The sequence below is a fragment of the Pteronotus mesoamericanus genome, unplaced genomic scaffold (genome assembly GCF_021234165.1).
Source record: "Pteronotus mesoamericanus isolate MK-2021 breed Mesoamerican mustached bat unplaced genomic scaffold, CSHL_Meso_final contig_347, whole genome shotgun sequence".
Taxonomy (NCBI): domain Eukaryota; kingdom Metazoa; phylum Chordata; class Mammalia; order Chiroptera; family Mormoopidae; genus Pteronotus; species Pteronotus mesoamericanus.
This window is the reverse complement of record NW_026555137.1, coordinates 8,382,307-8,405,279: the sequence shown is the minus strand read 5'-3', so window position 1 is coordinate 8,405,279 and position 22,973 is coordinate 8,382,307. Positions and strand designations below refer to the sequence as shown.

At 40.2% G+C, this 22,973-nt stretch overlaps 1 protein-coding gene across 2 annotated transcripts in view; it reads right to left on the bottom strand.

The window, feature by feature from the left end:
* The window catches only part of IARS2 (isoleucyl-tRNA synthetase 2, mitochondrial), a 32,751-nt gene that overhangs the window by 4,734 nt on the left and 5,044 nt on the right, over positions 1–22,973 (bottom strand). The window contains exons 4-19 of one of the 2 annotated variants that reach the window (XM_054576607.1): positions 22,469–22,617; positions 22,333–22,382; positions 22,145–22,254; positions 21,972–22,062; positions 21,539–21,654; positions 20,079–20,248; positions 19,273–19,363; positions 17,858–18,009; positions 15,700–15,860; positions 8,937–9,039; positions 8,219–8,312; positions 4,710–4,818; positions 3,700–3,802; positions 2,728–2,853; positions 1,066–1,197; positions 124–230 (exon numbers count right to left, since the gene is read on the bottom strand). In XM_054576607.1, the coding sequence (XP_054432582.1) occupies positions 124–230; positions 1,066–1,197; positions 2,728–2,853; positions 3,700–3,802; positions 4,710–4,818; positions 8,219–8,312; positions 8,937–9,039; positions 15,700–15,860; positions 17,858–18,009; positions 19,273–19,363; positions 20,079–20,248; positions 21,539–21,654; positions 21,972–22,062; positions 22,145–22,254; positions 22,333–22,382; positions 22,469–22,617 (1,864 nt within the window). The remainder of the gene's footprint in view (positions 1–123; positions 231–1,065; positions 1,198–2,727; positions 2,854–3,699; positions 3,803–4,709; positions 4,819–8,218; positions 8,313–8,936; positions 9,040–15,699; positions 15,861–17,857; positions 18,010–19,272; positions 19,364–20,078; positions 20,249–21,538; positions 21,655–21,971; positions 22,063–22,144; positions 22,255–22,332; positions 22,383–22,468; positions 22,618–22,973) is intronic. The other variant, XM_054576608.1, reaches the window with a different exon arrangement.

Sequence of the window (22,973 nt, the reverse complement as noted above, 5' to 3'; positions counted from 1 at the left end):
GCCTTCACTCCAGAATCCAACGTAACAACTGCCGAGCTTGCTCACACCTCGACGCCTAACATCTGAGCAGAAGAGACATTCAAGAACTTCTTGTGAAGTACTTTACTACCCAGCCATACGTACCTATCTTTGATTATGCTGAAATAAAAGTTAGAAAGTTCTCTGGTGTAAAAGGCTCGCAACAGCCGAACGACTCTTCCAAAATCGTACTGCTTGTATGAATCGGTTATCTAGGGAACAAAGCCACATACGTTTGGAAGCCGGGGATAAGCAAATGGGAAGGCAAGTTGTCATTAGCAAAACATTTTCCTTCTGAAAATATGTTTCAAAGGCAGACAAATACAAAACAGGTGGCAGGCAAAGCTCTTCGGGGTGGGGAATCTCCCAAACATTACTTCTGGTTCAAGTTTGACTGCCTTGAGAAAATACTGAACATTCTGCTCTGGAAACTATAGGAGAACACTCATCAACGGAAAGGATCTGGTTGTGAGGGATGAAACAACACCATTTAAAAACGGCAAAGAGTGCACGTCGCCGTTGTCACCTCATTTATGCCTGAAAGTAAAATTGGCCAAAAATCCGCACGTATGTCTCTGACTTATGGGTACATGGAAGCAACCACATTTTCAATGTTTGAGTAACCAAAATTATCTGTGTTTATATATATGATAAAATCTCTCACAAGATACACAGAAACACTTATTTCAGTTATTTCTAGACTTTGAGGGGTACATCTGCAGATAAACAAAGCACAGCTCTATTCCTTCCAGTTGGAGAAATATTCAACACATAGAGCTGATCTTGAGAGAAAATGTCGTCTGAGACGTCTGGGCCTATTGTTTCCATGAGGTAATTCTCTAGTCTTCCGAGAAACTGGGAAAGAAATCGTAAGACTTTAAGCCTAAGGTGAACCTAGGGATGTGTGGAATTTATCAAGCATAATTTTCCTCAGTGTTGTTGTTGCCATTTCTAGTAAAGGCTGGTCCCACCTACATGTACATCAGACTTCAACACATATCAGCGCTGGTGCCTCCCTTTCCCAAAAGCTTACTGTTCCCCACTTACCTTGCTTGCTAAGTCCTGCAGTAAGTGCAGCATGTACTGGTCTATGACATACATGTTGTTAACAGGCACAGAATCTGTCTCTGGGTTGAAACCGGCCACATTTCCCAAAAGAAAGCGTAGTGTATTCCTAAGCTTTTGGGACAGAAAAAACAACGTGCAGTCAAAAAAAAAAAAAATTTACAAGGCCGTAAGTTCTTACTGAAAAGTTATTTCATTTCTCTACAATTAGGTTTTATCCAACTCATTATTTTCTTAATGGGATGCTTTTAAAATGACATTCCTAAATGAGACTACAAATGCAAGGAAAACCAAAAACATCCTCATTTTAGTAGCCCAGGTTAAGAAACGATCCCTGGATTTTACACATGAAGACTGAATTTTCATTCCATTTCTTTCTAAGCTTAGGGCAGATCACCTTTCAGGGACCTAAGTTTGTTCACCTGTGTAGGTGAAAACAAAGAGAAATGGAATCAACATGAAAGGTCACTGAGCACATAAAAAGTATGTGAAATTGTCAAATATAATAGCATAAACATTAACAAATGAAAAGTAAATCTTAAAAAAGTATATAAAATTAGTAAAATTTCACATATTACATCTTTGATTACACAGTGTCTTTCTTCTCTCCAGTCCCCACAGATTTTCTTTTAAAAAAAATTACACATTCGGATTGCAGTAGACACTCCTTGTGTATTTGTATTTATATAATTACTAATATGTGACATTAATATTGTGTCAAACCTCCTTATGAAAATGAGTGCGGATGTACATGGTATGTCTGATTTTTATCCACAGAATGAATCTGATTTAGAATGCCTTTTAGCTGACAGAGAGAGAGCGCGCCAAGTACTTTAAGGCAAGTCCATGGTCTGAATCCCTGAGGGAACCCCCCCCCCGCCCCCGTCTCTATGGGAAGCTTTATGAATGCATTAGTCCTTATAGTGGGTTTTGTGCTCAGGATTTTGGAAGGGAGCCACTGACGAGGCAAAGCACTGCCTCTCAGCGTCAGCCTGGGTGCACTTGGGAGGAACTTGGCCGCTTTGTGCCTGGCAGGTCGTCATTTTCCCTTTGACACGTGGCCTTTCCAAAGTGAGTGGGAGGGGCTGCTGGCACTTCAAGACTTTCCCTCTTTTTTGTAAAACTCGAGGAGGTGTTATGGGGGAGGGAGGAGGACAGAATCTTTGAACCTTTTACTCGGCTCCTGTTAGGACCGTGTATTTTGCACATAAGGGGAAACCCTATCTTTAAAGCTCACGTCTAGACAAGAGTTCAGCTAAGGAAGAAATGAGCTGCACTGCAGAGCAGTGCCCGTGCGGACACATCTTCACCTGCCGGGAGGAGAGCGCTGCGGACGAGCCGAAGCGCACCTGCGGGTGGGCTCGGCAGGTTCTGCCTTTGTTTACGACACTCAGAGGGTGTTGGCAAAACATGGGTGCATTTTCAGATAAAACGCAGCTTCCACAAAATGAGTATAATTTCACGGATTATGCTCTTTATTTAATAAAATAGAAAAAGAAAGTATATAAAAGGATATTTTTAAATGCACACAGGTGTAGAACTCGTTGTCATTCAGTTTTGCAGTGCCAAGCAAAGTGTACCTCGTTTTTAAAAATAGCGGTTCTGTGAACTTTTCATTCAGAAGCAGGAAGGGCAATCACTGACCTTGCTAATATCATCTCTGGCCGCACTGAGTGCAGACGGACCAATGGTCACTTCAGTGAAGACATTGGACTCGGCCACCCACCAGCGAAGGACATCAGCACCGTAAGGAGGCTCCTTGTTTTGATCCTTTACATTTGAGGGGGGGAAAAAACCCAAACAAACCATACACACATATGAATGGCTTTCAATTCCAAGGAGGTGAACAAATCTTTCAGGTGGTCCTATTCGAAAATAGGTGAGCACAATAAAACACATGCATTGTAATGAAAAGGGCTACAATCTCAGAAATCGGGGTGTGTCTAAACAACACTGAAGAAAAGAGAGGGTGCTGCAGTCCTGCTTGACACCCAGCCTCCTCCCTGGTCGTGTCCGGGCCCAGCAGACCCGCAGCAGCGCTCGGCCTCTCCCGGGGGGGGGGGGGGGGGGGGGGCTGCCCCTCCCTTCAGCAACCCCAGCAGCTCTGCGCACAGAGAAATGATCAGTGCACAGGAGGCGGGCGGTACGAAGCCAAAGGGGGAACAGGTAAGTGGTGTCTTTTCTGCAAACAACTTCAAAATGAACCAAATTATCCGCCACCCCAGATTCGACGTTCATTAAGGGCACGCTTTCAAGGGTGTAATTTCCGAGAATAATGAACCGTGCATTTGGAAGTTGCAATCTCGTTTTTTTTCTCCTAGCGTTTCCATTTGAATGTAAAATGGCAGTTTAAAGCTCAAACCATTAAAAAGGGGGTAGCAGGAACTGCCTAGAGATTCAGACCCAAAATGAGCCAATCCCGCAATCCCAGTCTGCCCTGTTTTCATCTAAATCATGCGTTATTTCTGAGTTTGGATTTAAGACATGGTAAGACATCTCTATTCCTATAAAAGATGTTTGTGTTTTTTAAAAACATTGAAGTAATTACATTAAGGGTTTTGGCTGCCAACTTGAGTCTTAAAACCAAAATAAAGTCAGTTTTAGACGACCACCTACCTGTCCTCCGTTGATGACAGCATCGGGATCAATGACGTTCCCAAGAGACTTAGACATCTTTTCTCCCTTTTCTCCAAGGGTGAACCCATGAACCACCACGGTCCTAAGAAGGCAAATCAGCTATTATAACAACACAATCATAATGACCTTTTTGAAGATGACTTACAACTTAGAAGTGGTATCTTAGTTTGCCATGAAAATAGGATTTTTCTTGACAGATTATGTATGAACGCTTCTCTTGAAAGGCTAGAGTTTAGCAGCTCATTCATGATTGTTAAATAGTAAGCTCTCTACTTATGAAGAGAAAAACTTTTGAGGTTTACATTCATTAACCAAGTATTTTCTGAGCGTCTATTATATACTGGCTTTGATTATTAAAACTAACCAGGAAAAAGTGTATCTTAAAAAAAAAAAACAGATTATCACCTCAAATTATCTTCAGAAAGACAATTCCAGAGAAAAACATCTGCTGGTCTACCGGCCTCCAAAAGCATGTTATATAAGAAAGAAACACTTAAATTGTTCTGGAATGGGTTTTCATTGTAAGACAGCAAAAATCTTGAGCTCTTTAAGAATCTTTCTGATTAGAACCTCTACCCACATGTTTGCGTAAGGAAAAGCAATGTTCTACAACCAAAAACCCCAAGTTTAATAAAATTCACGGAAGGGAGGCTTCAGTTCCTTGGCCACTTCCGGAGCCCACAGGCTGTCTTCTGAGTGGAGCCCGACCGGCCGGAGACTGGCCTCTCGCAGGTTCCCCGCTTCCGCGGTCCGTGCCGGGCTCCCTCTTCTCGGAGCTCTGACCTATCTCAGTGACAGGACTTAGTCTGTCCGGTCACCTCCTTTCTCTCTCCCCCTCTTAAGAACTTGCTTCAAACTCTTATCTCCCTCGAGCCTGGAGACTGTAGACTAATACATAAACTATCGTGCAGAGGGCTCCCCACGCTGACAAGCACCCAGCAGAAGGACTCAGGGTGGGCTGGCTTGCTTAGCTCAGGGACAGTACTCACTTAAAAGGGGCTTTCTTCCTCGCTGCCACACTTGTTAACAGGGAGGACTGAAACCAACCGCCCAGCTGGTCTTTTCCTTCCAAGTATAAATCTGCCGTTTGGTCTGGACCTCGAAAATAAGTATTAACAGAGACAGAAATTTAATAAAATGCAGGCAAACAGAAATGGACATGTATTAAAGTACTGAAAGGGTGAAAATAATGATATCGTTATTTCATGTGTCGGGCTATACCCAATGGGTAGATTGCATTCACTGGAGCTATTCCTCTCACTGCCAATTTATTAATCAAGATAAAGAAAATAAACTTTGGAGTATGAACTTCCAAACCATAGGCAATTGTAATACTATCTGAATTAGGGTTTGATTCATAATTACTAACATCAATATTACCAGTTACATACTTGATGAAAACAAATTACTATTCTTATTAATCTAACAAATACTTGCTGAGAATCCAGTAACTTTGCACGTTAATTCATTTGGTTCAGAGTGACTCCGTAAGGTAGGCACTCCCACTTTCCCCCCTTTACAGGCGGGGAGGGTGAGCCCTCAGAGGCTTTATGGCTTGTCCAAGGCTACGCAGATAAGAAGCAACAGTAGGTGTGGATTCTGAAGCCAGACAGTCTGGAGGGCATGTGCTTAACCAAGAAATTAAATCAGGAAAAACATGTCTTTGTACCGGGCAGATTATAAAACAGCCACATGAGCCAGGGGCTGGGGTGGGGGTGGCCGGGAAGAGTGGCGTAGCACGGACGGATTTTAGGGCAGTGAAAATGCTCTCTGATCCTCTACCGATGGGCATGTGTCACTCTACAGCTGTCGTACAAACGCCCAGAATGTACAACACCAGAAGTGACCCCAGTGTCAACTGCGGACTTGGGGTGATTATGATGTGTCAGTGTGGGTTCAGCAGCTGTAACCAAGGGACCGCCTGGGGTTGTTGACTGGGGAGGCCAGGGGACGGGGCAGGGCGGGGCAACAGGTACGGGAACTCTGCTTGCCACTCCACTTTGTGATGTGCTTAAAACTTCTCTACAGATAAAGTCTATTTAAAATATAAAGTAAGCCATGGGTTTTGTTTTTTTTTTTAGAAATCACTGCAATAATCAATGCCTTTGCCAAGTGTTTAAAGAAAGTTTTAGAAATACAGGTATGATTTATTGCCTATATGGGATTCACTTAAAAATGCTACTCCCTTTCAGAAGTTTTCAAGTTTCAGCTTCTTAAGTTCTATTGACCTTGAACAATGAAACAGGTGCTCGGCCCGGTATTAAAATTCACAAGCCAAGCCTCTTTCACAGCTATAAAATCTGTCAGCAAAAATTAAAACCAGTTATGTATGCAATATAATCACCAAGTTCATCTCGTTAAGTAACAGTAGATACTGATGAAGTCTGGCAGCTAAAATTAAGCTCAAAATCAAGCTGATTGTATTTTTCAATAAATACTCTCAAGGAAATAGAGAGACATAGATGTTAAATCATTTCAGATTGGACTTGATACAAACCATTTGAGAAAGAGAAAGAAGTACGATAAACCTGAGGAGTCAGTGACTTCTTGGTTTTTTTGTTTCCTTTCTTTTTGTAAGGCAAGTCACCTTTGCTTTGTGGCGTTTTAAACCATGAATTCACCTACTGTCTTGACTCCCACCCACTTCTTTGTTACTGCCTATCTTTTGAAGCTTTTTTTTTTAATCACAAAAGAACAGGAAAATAGAACAAAATAGAAGCCAGTTAATCTAATTTTATTGATTAATCTCATAAGATTATTTACTTTTTGAGGAGGAATATGAGTTTTGAATGGACAGGCAGGAACTACAGTCTGAAGTTGGGCTTATGCATTATCCATAAATACGTTCTGACAGTCCCCTACACATGCAACGCGCATCTTGAAATAACAAGGTTTCTTTCTCTGAATTAATTACCTACATGCAACAGGAAAGGAAAGGAGGGTTTGCTGACCAGGTGCTCTTGCCACTAACTTCATTTAGTAAGTGTTTCTGCCCCAGTGGTCGGTCGAGACCACCACCACCTAGGAGGTGCCTGACCGCCGTCAGCACCACGGACAGCGACGCAGGGCCCGCGAGGGGCGCCCTTGCAGGGGCTGCACTGACGATGGGAAGCCACTTCCGAAATTAGAAAGCAGCCAGGCTGGTAGCAGCGATCCACACCAAGGCCAAGGCAGTTCATGACCTCGGAAACATGCTACACAAGCACAGTTCACATAATGGCACGCTCCTGACATTCAGATGGTAGCAGGTTAACTTTGTCCTGTTTATATTCTAACGCTACTTAACTTACCTGCCTTATGTAGTGCTGTTTGCCTACATTTTCAATGTAATCTATGAGAACAAAGTATCTAAACTTGCAATATTTTCTCTTAAATACGGGGAAACTTATGAACTAAGAATTCTGAAAACTACATAAAAATTATAAAAATGTTATTAATATGTAACTTACCTTTGGACATTATCATTATGTATATTTTCACTATAATACAGAGTCAACAAGAATTTACTTGCATTTTACTTTTCAAACTTCCTAAACTGAAAGAAAGGCCTAAACGAAGGGATCTATTTGTCTACTGCAACCACACTGCTCTTCTCTCCAGAGTGAGGTGCGGAACCAGTATACGCCAGCTGACACTTGAGGGCAGTCCCTTTCAGTCCAGTTAACCACGGCCTCTGTACAGACAAGCTCTTCTTCCCACACCCCTCGCTTTAGAAGGCAAACAGGGTCTCCTGGGCCAGAGTCGGCCCTCAGGCAGCGCAGGACCCGCCAGAGCTGCCGTGGCGCCCCGGGCACCTAGCCCTGACTTGATCCGCACGACGACGACCAGCCTGCCACAGGCTTCACTTTACCTCTAACTTGCCACTCAGTAGCCTCAAGAGCACCTCTTCTCAAGCATCTGAATACGTCCTCTGATGGATGCTTCCCCTTCTGCTCCCTGCTCCTGCCAATCGCTCCTTTCCCTCGGGCCAGTAAGTCAAACCTTCCCCTAACGGCGAGTCGCTGTCAAATCAGTCAGTTGCTCATAGGGCGGGGCGGGGTTGGGGGGGTGGGGGCGGAAAGCGATGCAGGAGAGAAGACAGAGCTCTCGACTCTGACTCTACGTTCTGTGACCATCGCCTCCCTTGCCTCTAATTCAGTCTCAATCCCCCCTCTGAAAAACGATGGCGTCGGACCACTTCGGTGACGTCCAGACTTTGGTTATAGAATCGCTGCCTTGGGGCTACAAAGGTAAGGGCCGGGGGGTGGGAAGGAGAGAGAAAACCCCCCTTTTTATCCATTGTACGTATTGGGGTTCCATGAAAAATTTCATTTGGACAAACAAAAAGTTTACAAATCTTAGGGTAAATGATCTCCGAGGATCTTTCCAGATTTAAAATTACATTAGAGCAGATCTTCCGATAAAGCAAAAAGAATTGCTGGTTGTAGATTTCTTCTAAGTAATGTTTATATATTCTCAAAACTGCCTGATTGGTATATAAACTATTACCTAAAATTACCTGGGAGGACATAAGACCACGACGTTCCACTGTCAAACCAGATGTCCAAAATATCCCGACCCGGCACGAACTCCAAGGCATCGGCACCACCAACCTGGTAAGACAACAGAAAAGCGTTTCCATTATATTAAAAACGTGGACAATAAATACCCCAAAACGTCAAAAGAAAATGAAATGCTTACAACCATTGCACTCACATTTTAAAATACAATTTAAAACATTTAAAAACACTCCACAATTATGTACAACGGATCATTTGCATATAAAAATGACTGGCCACTTAATTTACATATTTATTAACGTAAATATAAAGCGTTTTTATTTTTTGCTTTTGTTTTTGTTTTCTTGAAATTATCCTCCGATTTGGATTTCTGGCGTACGATGCCATCAGTCACCTCTAATTCGGATCCTACAAAGTCCTGATGTCCCAATGTTTAGGCACTGTTCTCACAAGCAGAGCTACTTAACCAGATCAGTTATAACTCTGGCCCTCGATGAGATCAATAACCCTCCCATGCTACTGCCACATTAAATACTAAGCTCCTCTAGCTAAACAAAAATGTCTACTCTCAAAGTGCACTGACTTCTCATTTCCAGTGGCTAAATTCATTCACTTTACATGATAATGTACCTACTTTTTTAACTCCCAAGAATCCCTTCTGTAGCTATTAAGTCTTGCAACGCACCCAAGGCTGTTAAATAAGTAACAGAAATGTACCTGAGCGAGGACTTCTTTAGGGAGAAGCTGCTCCGGGGGGAGAGTCCACCAGACATCACTGCCATGTTCTTCCACGAGTTTAACAATGTGCTCAATGGTTTGGCTATTTCAGGGGGACAGGATAGGGTTGTTCAATTAACTTATTGTGATTAATACCAAGCATTTTAAAATTAAAAAATAGTAATACTTTTTCCTTTCTGTAGGAGATTTTCCTATCTTTCCCCCCAAACTTTAGTGACACCCTCTTCAATTATTTGCTACTTGGCTGTCATCCTAATTTAATATAAATAATATCAATATTAATGGTATCTCAGAAATAAAATTAAGTCATATGTACCCCTTACAAGAAGAGAAAAGACTTCTCCTTATATCTCTATTTTGGTTGCTCATTTCCCTGTTTCCATCCATCTATTTTCTATTCTAGTACCTGTATTCAAAACCCCTAATTATCTCCCTGATTTCCTCCCCAAATAAAGCAACACATTCTGCCAGTCCTACCTTTGAAATATTACGCAGACTTGTTCTTTGACCTCACTAATACTGAATTAGTCCAACCTCACCACTTCAGTTCTATTGTAGATTGATGCAATGACTTCTCCCCAGTTCTCATCCCTTTAATTTCATGGTGCATCTTGAGAGAAAAGCATTCCCCAAACTGCTGCTATCACACTAATCCCCTCTCAGACACTTCCAGGGCCCCGCTCACAGCTTACAGGACTGAGTGCCCCCCGACCGCCGCTGCCACAACAGCGATGCCACGTTAAAGCATTCCCTTTGACAACAGATAGTCGAGCTTATATCCTGACTCTGCCACTTTCGATACCCATGACCATGCACAAGTACTAAAACATCTCTAAGTCTCGGTTGCGAATAATAAAATTCATTTGTTCAAAAATATTTACCGAGCACCTCCAATGTGTTGGATATCGTTCTGGGCACTGGAGAAAACAGCCAATAAGGCAGGTAAGATCGCTGCCCTAATGAAGTTACGCTTTGGTGACCCTTCCTACTTCCCTTAGAATGACTGCAAACTGAAAGAGCGGGTCCAGGTATAGCTGAGCACACTACAGAGAGCCAGTAACTGCACATCAAATGAATACCGAAATCGGCCCTATCTTGGGGAAGATGCAGAGTTACAAATTATTTGAAAATTAAACTCAGGGGAAAGTTTATACCAAATTCTCTCGCAGGAACAACATACTTTTAATTTATTATCACAGCTTTACGGGCTTAACAACTTCCTCTAGTGCTTTCTACCAAACCGCAGTGTATACAGTGTACCCTGGACCCAGCCAGCGCCGGGTCCTGGCTCTTTCGCTTTCTAGCTGTGTGACGCTGCGGAAGGCAGTTACCATTTCTGTGCCTCTGTTCGTAAAATGCAGATAAAACAGTATCGTTAAGCCAGCTATTCTGTACATTAATCCAGCTTATATAAAAATGCCTGGAACCAAGTCTGGTGCCCTTTAGTAAGAATTATATAAGCATTAGTTAGCTATGACTCAAATGAATTCACTGAAGTCAGGTAAATTTAGACAGCTAGTTTTGTTAACCAGTTACTAAAACACATACCATAATAATATTTAATTAAAATAGACACACTAAAGCCAACTCTTCTACTATCCTCCATTCTACCGCAGGCCATCAATGCAAGTCACTAAGGATTCATCGCAGGTTCACGAGCCTGGGTGACAATGGAGATCATGGGGAAGAGAAAGCTCTAAGTTCTGAACCTGGATCTGCTGCTTGTTAGTCATGACTGTGCAGGGCAAATCATTGAACCTCACTGGGTCTGATAATTCGCTGATAAATGAAGTGATTATTTAAAAAACCGTGGGAAGCCAAAATCAAATGGGTGGTATAAATTAAATATGCTCTACACATTGAAACGTGAAATACCTTATAAGAGCAAAATACCACGATGAAGCAAAATAAGCTATTAAAGATTGAAAAGTATAATGCTCCCAGCATCTGTTCTGAAGAAATTATAAATAATAAGAATGTTAAAATGGGCACATGTCCATATAGCTAATAGGGTCACCCATTTAGGTAGACTTTTAACAGTAAAGATAAACTTTTGTGGTGAGACCATAAAAACGTCATGCAATAAGTATCTAATTACATGATATTTAGTTACTTATTACTATTTTATGCAGTTTGCACAGGACATTTTATCAGTTAAGAAAATATGAATACACTATAATAAAAATTCTGAATAAACATTAAAAAATGAGATACTAGCGAAGTACATTTAGACATATAAAAGTGCAGTAGATATACTGTAAAAATGAGCTGCAGTATCAGGTAAATAGTACAGTAAAATAGAAAACCGGTCTTCAATGTACTGGAAATACGTAGATAAAAACGCTAACCATGAAAGTAAAAGCCAATGGTTCAAATTTCATATTCATTTAGATAATAAGGTAGAAATGTTGGGGACCAATGCTATTATCAATCAAAATAAACATGTACGTGTACACCGCACATCATACTTTTCAAAGCCCTCTAAGCATTCTCTAACTGGATTCACAGAAAACATCGAGGAGCTCTGTCTGTGTCTCGGGCTCCTTGCCAGTCACGAGCTGATGCAAGTGACACAGTTAAAGCCGGGCCTTGATGTCCTATCTCCTAAAATCATGGTTCAGACGCCTTCGCTTCTCCATTCAGCGTCTAGAACTCATCTAGGAAGACAGCCACTGTACCGTGAACCCCCACTCCCAGTGTCTCGGGTTTGCTAAGCAAAGGCAAAAGGACTCTTATCAGCCAGGCAGAAGGAAACCGCAAGCCTGAGGTGGAGGCAGGGCCCCAGGAAGTCTCAGGAGAGAAGTGTAGACAGAACTGGCCCAGAGTCCAAAGGCCGGCTCGACCTGTCACTTATCAGATACCGACAGGAACACACCAGCCTCTTTTTCTGAGCTTCATTCTCTATGAACACTGGGGAAAAGCTGTATAAGACATTTGAGTCTTAAGAAAAAGAAAAGGCCTAATATTTTAGTAACTTCCAGCTACAGATTCTTCCAAATACAGAATAGGTACAGATACATATTCATTTTAGAATCCCAAAGTCAACTCTAGTGGACTGAGTTCTTCTTTGTATCCCTAACTAGCAGATAATTCAACGAAGATTTAATATTATATTTTAAGTATTACTGAACTACATGCAAGTATCTACTGAGTCTGTAAATAATATACCAAACAAAGGTTCCGATTTTGCGGCTGGCCTGTTATTAAGAAACTCTAAAACCCCCCGCCTCTAGTCGAACTAAAATTCATCTTTTATGGCAACATTTTCTCCATTCTACTTTGAGATCTTAGACAATCACATTACATACATTTTTAAAACAAAAACAAATTAAATACAGTTCTGGAGTTAGAGGATGAAAACCGAACAAAATTTCTGATATGTAAGAATGCAGCTTTCAAAGACCAAAACATCCTCACATTCTAAACAAATCAAAAGTTAAGTGCATAGAATTGGTATCAAAGTGAAAACTTTCTCTTGATTTGTGCTCTGGTGGTCTGAATGATCCTAAAAAATTCTGGCATTGAGTTTTAAAAACAAAACTTGCAATAAAAATTAGCACATGCATACAATCTACAGGCAAGGTTTGCTGGATTGCAAAATAAAAATAAATGTAATGTTCAAACTAAATCTGAAAAGATAATTTGGAGAAAAAAATACAGGCAAAGGCTGCACAAGTACCCAAAGATACTCATTACAGCAAAAACCTAGAAAGAGCCAAATGCCGGATGGGCTAAGTTTACATGATTTTCATAAACAGAGAACTAAGCAACGATTAAGAGCCGAACGACCATGTTTAATGGCTGTGAATTCATTCTTCTGAAGTTGAGTTAAGTGATCTCTTTTTTATATCATTATGTCCCTTTATAACAACTGTATTAGACCGCCTTACATATATTATCTTTGTGTGAGCCACGAGTCCTCTTACTTCCCTGGGACACTCAGAAGTGTAAGTTTTCATAACAAAACTAAAAAGATCATGCTTGAAAAAATTCTTATAGGCATTTCTTAGTGACAATAAATATTCTTCAGAAAAATATAAGGAAGAAGTCAAAATTTATGTTTGAAAATTTAAGAATTTCCCCATTGTGTTAATATCCTAGACTTAATGCCGTTAACTTACAACCTAAAGGTCAGCGCAAATTACTGCTGACGAGGGAGGTGAGACCACTTATCAGCCTGTAACCTATATGCTTCCATTTTAATGCTGTATTTCATTAAGCAACGAGTCCATCATAAAACTTTGTACTTTACTCAAGAGCCTTATCTAAACACAGGCACGACGCCCCTAGGTTAATCAGCAAAAATCCCTCGGTAGTATGGGCAACTATACCACCAACCAATCACCCTGCACTTTGATATCGACTAGGCTGAAAGCTTATTTAGTCGGTTACTGGAAATTAGGCAGCACTAGGTTTACCAGCTAATGAAGAAAATGGTGCTGTCTTCCAGCGTTTCCTGAGTTTTGTCTTCCTCAAAGCAAAAATGTAAGGACTCTGCACTTTTCTTCTTCTGTAAGTTACCGGACTAAGGTAAGAGGCTAAATGTTTCATATACATTTACTAAATTTATTTGTAGAACAACATTGAAATTTGAGAAGGAAACTATTTTGAACATAGTAGTATACTTATGTTTGAAAGGTGACAGGAAACAATTCTGGAGAAACTTTTCTTTATCTAATAAACATTATGCCTTCTTTTTTTTATTTCCCAAAAGCATCATTAACATGAGGAAAAATCTGAGGTAGCTAAAGCTTACGCTCAGATTAAACTAGAAATTCCTGGTTTCTAGGAAATTTCTCATAATTTCCAGAAATAGGAGCTAAGTTCCTTAAATACATGTTAACTATTGCATAAATATTGTTAAGTTAATTATAATCATCTGAAATAGTGAAAGAAATTTAACAACTTCTTTTCCTTCCTAGGTAGCAAGTGCTTCTCTATTTTATCTTTTTTTATGCTAAAAGGTATTTATTTTGTCTTTGTTAACTAGAAATAGATTTCTACCTAAATTATAACAGCATTAGATTACAGATTAAGAAAATGACCAATGATATTAAAGACAGAAATGCAATTGAGAAAATACAAATATGAATATAAAGTACAGATGAGGATATGAAATATGCCAGTTGCTAAACTTATTTATAATATGAATGCATGAAGATTTTTCTTCTGGGAAGTAAGTATACTTCAGAGATCATTTATAGCCTCTCATCAAGAAAAGCCAAAGGAATCTTGTGACAGATGGAATGGAGTTATCAAGTGTAACAGCAACTCCATGTGGACTGTGTACCAATTTCCAGTGGAGATGCTGTTACTTTTGATGGTTTCCAACTCGCTACAATATAGGGGCACATCCGAGAAGAAAGGAAATCATGGTCGCTGTGACTCTCCTCTAAGTCAAGTCCCTGTGCTCGCTCGACCCGCCACCTGCCCATCCGGAGTGGTCTCCCCTTCCTGCGGTCTCTCCCTGCCCTAAGTCTTGGGTCAGGTCGCGAACTAACAAATGGTGCACAGGAGAATGACCTATGAATTGACAGACTGTGGCTAAGCATGTCTGTCACTTCTGTAGGCCAACATTCTGTCTGCCTCTCCTGCTTCAGTGTCAGACACCAGCTAGACCATGCAAGCAACACGAGGAAAGAATCTGTAACACAATCATGTAAATGCACTGACTATAAATAGAGCATAAATGGTATCTAATGAATATTTGCTTGTGTTTTTCTGATGAAGCTCACATTTATTTCACTCAGCTTACTGATCAACCTGTGTACCATTTTACTGTCGTGATTAAATAATGATCAAATAAACCAGTTTGCTCTACTTACATGTGGTCTACCCTCAATCAATTCAAGGAACTTACATATATACATACGGTCTGCCTCAATCAATTCATGGACATTCACTTAAAAACTTATTTGTAAACACTGAAAAGAATGAGAAACAATGACAGTGGCTTATAAACATTCCTTAAAAGAAAACACTCCAGTGTGGAATTTTAAACAACACTTATACACATTTATCTCAACTTTAAGCCCTGGCTGGTGTGGCTCAGTGGATTGAGTGCCGGCCTGTGGATCAAAGGGTTGCTGGTTCCATTCCCAGTCAGGGCACAGGCCTGGGTTGCAGACCAGGTCCCCAGCAGGGGGTGCGCGAAATGCAACCCCGCACTGATGTTTCTCTCCCTCTAGTTCTCCCTCTCTTCCCTTTTCTAAAAATAAATAAATAAAATCTTAAAAAGAAAATTGGGAGTGTAATCACTAAAATAAAGGTAATTTTGTACATTTAACTATATTATAGTTTTTTAAATTTTAAAGCATCTAAACAATTACATGATGCCACCTCCACGGAAAGGGAGGGTAGACACAGTAAGAGAGCGACTCTAATTCATAAATAAAAATTACATGCCAGGATTCCCCCCCCAAACACCGCCCATCTTTGGATTCCTGATTATGTGTCCTAGCACAAGGCCTGGCACACAGAAACAGTGAATTCTCATAGAAAAACTAAAAAAATCAGAGCCTCTGCTTCTATGCTTAAACATTGAGAAAATGTAGTTGTTACAAGTGCAATCCTGTGAAAGGATCTCTCTCATATTTACATTTTATCCTCCCCCCACCAAAGATCATTATTTTAGAATATTTTATTTAACGTATATCCGGAGTTTTCAATAATCTACTATTTTTCCATTTTTGAAGAAAATACAATTCACTTTAAAATGCTGGGAAATTTTAGAAAGTCCTACCTGTTGATCAAGAGCTCATCTTTGGTCTTGTGATGGAACACCGGAATCGGAACACCCCAAGCTCTCTGCCTTGATATACACCAATATGGCCGCCTGTCCATTGTGTCAACCATGGCGTTCAGGGCTGACCCAGGAATAAATTTCACCTTTTTTAACAATTCCTGCAATTGATTCACAAATCAAGTCCAGTGAGAGAGAGCAGAACACGTTTTCTAGAACTGTCTTTATTTATCCTAATATTTTCCCTTCCTTTAGATATGTATACTCATTCACAGGACCCTAAAAAAAAAACAAAAACGAAAAAAAAACAAAAGAAACCAAACTAAACTAAAACACTACAGATTTCAGAGCAAAAAAGGCAAAGTTAAAACGAGGCCACAAAGTCCTAATAAATAACATCAAGAGCTGATGTGACCTCTGGAGCATGCGATAAAAGTGTCTAACAATTTCCAAGGACCCAACATCAAAACTAGCAGAAACAGGTTAAGTAGAAGGATTATACTTCACTAAACTAAAATCAATTCCAATTTGAATTTAGCCATATTTTAAAATGCTTTAACAGAAGCTACTGTCATGAGTTGATGAGGATAGCTATACAACCTAATTTACGTACAGTATGGTTCAAAATATAAAAACCCTTCCTCAAAATAACTTCCTCTTTACTTGCTATTTCTTAGGTAACCTCCCTCCTTCCATCCTCTAAGAGCTACAAATGACTAGCATTTGATTTCGTGTCATTTATCAATTACCAAAAAATAAATTATGTAGAAAAATGTTTGGTAATAAGCTCAGAAAAGGTCATAAATATGTTAACTTCATTTTTTAAATCTCTCTATCCAAGAATAAAAGATTTTCGTATTTTCAGTTTCATGTTCATAGTTTCCTCACTTACCTGACCCCACCCTCCCAAGCTCCACCTACTGGCACAATGGCAAATCTGCAATGCAATTTAATTAATACCTCGTTTAAAAATCCAAGAAATGTGAACACTGACGGATATTTGATTTTGTTAAAGAATAACATTTTTTTAAGGTGTTGGGAATGGCATTGGAATTATGTTCTAAAGAGTCTTTACCTTTCAGACTCACATGGTGAAATATTTATGAGAGAAAGAATTCCTGAAACTTGCTTCAAAACAGTCCCACAGGTAGGGAGTCAAAAGTGAGTGGCAGGAGGTGTATGGGTACAAACAAAATTGGTCCTAAGTTGATTATTGTTGAACTTGGGTGAGAGAAACATGGCAATACATCACTCTATTCTATTTCTGCAAAAAGCAACTGAAAATTGTATAGGAAGACATTTTTAAAAAAAACTGGCTTCAGTATATAGACTGAGATGGTCTGCAACCAAAATCTGTGCAGAGCTGGACGTTACAAATTTTAACACTTACAAGTAAGGGCTTTGTAGGAAAGTGAAAAAAGAAAACAAAAAAGACCAATCCATACCACACTTGCCTGCTGAATGCAAATACAGAAAATGTAAGTTACTATGCATAGAGTTGGCAAGGGCCCCAAACTGCCACACCAACAAATGAGCCAACAAAATATAGTGATATCTTAGATGCAAGCTATAGAGCAAAGTGTCCGATGTTTGGCCTGGTTAACAAACACCTATTTGAGTTCTTTTGCTCAGGAGAATCAAGTTGTTTGTGAGACACACACACATTATTGAATGAAAGAGCTCAAACACATATTAATATCTAGAACATCTGCTCTAAAATATTAACACAAAGCAACAACTTTTCAAATGGACTGAATTTCAACCTTCAGGAAACAAAGGGTTTGAAAAGCATTTCATGGACTCCTCGCGTACCAGACCACAGTCCCAGGAACTTTGATTCACTTACTCCACGAGGCAGGCATTATCACAGCCTGCACGTAGACGAGGAAGCCGAGGTTCTGAGAGGTTAAACAACTTGCCAAAGTCACTTCTGTCCTAATTCTATGCTGCCTTCACTATGCTGGGCGGGAAATTTGGGCAAAGTCCCTTAACCCCTTTCAGAAAGCCTGATTCTCCTCACACGATTCACGAAGGACTGGAAATCCAAGGTCCTTCCGGATCGGAAATTCTGCTCCCAAAACTCTCCCTCAGCTCACAAGCAGCCCTTCCTTTCCGAGAACAGGAAAACCCAGCCCTTAGGGTAGGGCGCCTTTTGTACCTTGGCCGTAGCCTTCAGATCCGTGATATCGACAAACCACTGCTTGCTGGCACGAATAATCACGGGCTTCTTAGCCCTCCAGTCATAGGGATAGCTGTGTGCCAATTTTTCCTCTTTCAACAGATTCTTCGAAGCCTCAAGCATCTGTATAACTTGAAAAAATCAGTAACAGTTTGCATTAGACATAATTTCAAGGTGCTACGAAAATCCTAGTAACTCTAACCTCCCTGGGCGTCCCAACTCTGGACCAGCAGGTGCCGGGAAGAGTGGCCGCCTACCAGGGAGCAGGGGCATAACCGGGGACCCTCCCGGCAGAAAACGCAGGGACCGAAAAGCCTTAATCAGAATCCAAAGTATGCCACTCCCTTCGCTTCAAAGGAGAGATGAACAAGATGCATTTAGAAGTCTATACTCGATATTCAGAGTCATAATCTTTCTTGCCTCGGCTCCGAGGATGGTGTCCATGTATTCCAGTAGAAACCAGACACAGTGCGTTGAATTTTGTCCCCCCAACAGATATGCTCAAGTCCTAACTCCTAGTACCTGTGAATGTGACCTTATTTGGAAATAGGGCCTTGGTAGGTGTAAGCCGGTTAAGATGAAGTCACACTGGGTTAGGGTGAGCCCTTACTCCAACGACTGGCGTCCTTAGAACAGAAGAGACACATGCACAGACACACGAGAGCAGAGAAGGATGCATGACAAGAGAGGCAGAGAGTGGAGTAAGGGGGGGTGGTTTACCTCCAGGGATTACCAGGAGCCCCCAGAAACTAGCCAGCAGCAAGGAAGGATTCTTCCATAGAGTTCTCAGAGGGAACCCGGCTCCGCGACACTGGGTTCCCTCTGTAACTGTGAGGGAATACACTTGTTGTTTGAAGCCACCAACTTTATGGTCCTATGTCACAGTAGCCCTGGGATATGAATCCACCAGCCAATTAGCCTTAGTCTTTAGTGGGGGCAAAGAAAGGTTTTCATAGTCCCTGGTCCATGGATTCCAGAAAGGCAGAAAGACAGCTTAAGACTGGAGGACCCCCAAGATCGGAATACATAAACCATGCTAGGTGGGTCAGTGACTTACAAAGGTTACAAAACGAGCGACAAGTGTCTGACTCACAGGCAACACGTGGCCTTGAGCTTGTGGCTGGCCTTGCACAAAACTCAGCCCACTGACGCCCCCCTCTTGAGTCCTAACAGGACATCGCTCCCCGCTCACTGCCCGGATCTGCTCAGACAGAGCAACGTCCAAGCAAGGGATGAAACATTCCCAGACTCCATTTTAAACCATGTAGCAAAATTGATATAATTTTAGCATTGGTTTTTGTTGAAAGCGTAAGACGAAAGCGTAAGCCAAGGCTCCTGCTGGCTACTCTTCAGAAAATACAGACTTAGATCATATCAACGTAAGCGACACTCACCCACGTCTGTTCCCTCTTCAAGGACGGCCTTCTTTCGAAGGTCAGGACCTGCAGCGTCTGTGAAAATTCCATCTTCATCCACCAAACAATCCTACAAAGTGTCATTGTGAACAATTAAAGTATCAAGACACTTTACCTTATGACAATATCTGATGAGACAATATATATAAAACATCTCTTTCATTCCATTGAAAATGGGGACTTATTCAGTTACTAGGAAATGTAAATTTATACACTTACATGGACAAAGGCAAGATATCTTATTAAAGCAGAGACTTACAGTTTGGTAATAAAAATGTATACTAAAAATCATTTTTAATGTGGTCTCTTATTTTATGGATCTATGGCTACATACACAGTGATGACTTTGAGACTTGCCTTTAAATGGAAAAACTTGATAAGTAATTGATGGTGTAAAATAAATTTAAATAGGACTACTTCTTTTAAAAAACAAAACAAAACAAAAACCTGTTATTTTCACCTAGTGAAGCTAGTAAAATCCACTTGCCATTTTTCAGGGAATGAAAGTAATTTGTCTATGTGACTTTGTATTTGAAAGAAAAAGCTGCCCCCGTTTAATATATATTCTTCAATTTTAACTTTGCGCTGATTTTGTGTTAAGCCTAGGAAATCTTTCTCAATTAGTGTGAATTAATGAAGCTTTAGTGTATGGCACAAATCTGAGCATTCCACAATTATGACCACAAAAATGATTGCTTATTATCAAAAAATAGAGGTGTTTGCCAGATTTATCACTTTAATTCTACAGAAGCGGTAATTAAAGAGGAAAAAAAGAGGACTCGTACCATGGACAGGTTGTGCTGGGAAGCTACACTGTAGTCTTCCATACCATGAGCTGGGGCTGTGTGAACCAGCCCCGTGCCTTTGGCCATGGTCACGTGATTTGCAGGTAAAAGAGGAGAGACTTTATCCGGAATTAAGGGGTGAGTACAAGTACCATTTTCCAAATCAACACCTGTGGGCAAAGAAAACCACAGGTAAGAATCCTCTCATGTGTCAGCTCCTCTCCCTCTTTATCTGGAGCAGCAATACATCAGGTCAGGAGAGCAGACTGGAAGGGGACCGGCCGCGCACCTGGCTTCCACCTTACCTTCACTTGCTCCGTGAGCTCTAAATGATTAATAAGAAACAATATATTTTTTTCTGCAAGGAGAGGCCACCCCATACAAATGATTCCTTTTTAGCTGCTCCCATTCGTACCGTGTGCGGAAGCAGCAGCCTCGCTTGCCAGCGGGGAGAAGCCCGTGCACGCCCCCAAAATGCGGAGGCTCCGAACGGCAGCCCAACAATTCTCCGCACAGTGCTCACTGGAAACAATTGTGCACATCCAGAAAAGTAATTTTAACTTTAACCTTATTCCTTTCAAAAACCTTGTGCGAATGCCATCCAGCTTCCCTAACAACATCTAAATTGCCAAGTATACATTCTGCACTTAATAGGTGGGGCGGGAGGGTAGGGAGGAAAGAATATACTGGATCCTCTACCTTACCTACTGCACCAATAAGGACAAAATGATATTAAACACTAAACATTCTGTAGCTTCTTCCCTGCCTCTGACATAAAATCTTTTTTGTGTCAAAGACTGTTTAAACCTCTAATTGGCTTGGATCTGAACTGAGGCATTTAGAGGGCTTCCCTATTATTAGGCAATCTTTCCATTTTGGGGTATCTCATGCATGTAAAAAATAATTTTTTTTAATGTAAGAAACTCACAGATATATCATCCCTAAGGATCAAAGGTAAGTCTAAACATCCCTAGAGTTCCATAGCTATATTTCACAACCAGTCCCAAATTGTAGCCTACTAAGATTCTTTTGATCGAACCAACGTCTTTGGGCTGATTTTCAGAATTTATTCAATTTCCTTAGTAAAATCATATGCCAAAAACAAATATAGTTACTTCTTTCCTTGCTCCTTTGGTTACCTAATATCAAAAGAATTTCAATACTTTAATTTTGGATATTTGTACCTTCTATAACCTATTAAGGACATTTGTCCAATTTTACATTGGATATTTGCCAGAAATTTTTTTTTAATATGTTGTATCTTCATCACTGTTCATATTTTTCTATACTCCTATCATGTTTAATATATATTCTCCTTCAGTGGAATCACTGTAAAATATATTCTAGAGGCGCGGAAACCATTATCTGCTTTGATTCAGAATGAGCAATGTTCAGCAAAGTACTTAACTCAACCCAATACTTGGATGACTATCATGGTCAGAATATCCATAAATCTTCACCTGAAAATGTTGAAATAACCTCAAATGTTGTTTCCAAAGCAGAAGCAACAGTTGTTGCTTTATCTGCTGCCAGTACGTAGAGGTCCCCAGATTTAGAACATTTCACGATGGCGTACCTGAAATAAAATTTTAGGATAAAATTACTAACAATGAGAAAAGAAAAGCCACAGGTAACATTTAAAATGTTTTACATCATTTTAGAAAAACTAACTTCAAAATAAAAGAAAAAATACCATTTTCAAAGGACTTTGTCCCTTACATTTGTTTTGTCTTCCCAAAAAGCTGGAAATAAGATCTTAACATCTATATGAGCACAGTTAAGTTATAACTCATTAACTTTTAAGAGGGTAATGAGGATAAAACACAAAATAATGCTAAAGATGGAATGGATCCTTTCTGCGGGTAAATGAAAGAAATGCAGTACTATACCTACTTTGCATCTGGCATATAACAAATAGCCTGATTGGCTGGAATTGTCCAAGGCTGAGTGGTCCAGACCAAAAAACTAACAGGAGATGAACCATCTGTGAAAGTAAAATTTCAAATACGTTAGCAAGGGTTACAATGCTGTAACTTGAATAAACTTGAGCAATGAATAAATCGTACCTAGAAGAGATGCCAGCTTAGGAGCAGGTTTCAAGAGAGGGAATTTTACGTATATCGAGCGGCTGACATGCTCAGGATTGTATTCCAGCTCCGCTTCCGCCAGTGCGGTCCTACGGGGTAAGGACATTGGACATGACTATTTGGAAGCCTCAAAACTTCGCAGTTAATGAGCAAAAATACATAAATACCTTGATGAGGGAGACCAAAACACAGGTTTGTAAGATCGATAAATCAGGCCCTATAAAAAAGACAAAGCTATTATATGAAAGCTGGAATTTTTTAACATAATTTAACACAGGTGAAAGAAAAAAAATGCTTTATTACCTTGTCATACATTTGGTAGAAAATTCTCAACTGCTTGGCCTCATATTTTCCATCAAACGTATAGTAGCAATTATTCCAATCTGCCATTACTCCCCAACGAATAAACGCTGACTTTTGCTTCTCAATTGCTGCTTTAGCAAATGATCTAGCTAAACAAAGTAACAAGGGGTGGGGGGAAGCTTTTGAAAACCAGGAAATTGAAATCTTTAAACATGGTTTAGCATGTATCTCTCTAAATGCAGGTATTGTACACAGTTTAGACTGTAAAGTGTATTTAATAAGAAAGTTATTCTGAAAGTTCAAGGTGTTCCAACTCTAAAATTAACTAGAATTTCAAAAGTTAAAATTGTTAACCATCTTCTCTATTTTCCAGATTTTATACAATGAACTTATTTTCAGGGGAAGAAACACACTGGAAAAATTATTCTTCAAATTTTTTCATTTAAAAAAAGAACAGAGAGTATATTTCATTATACAAAATAATTAATCATTACATGTAGCCAGT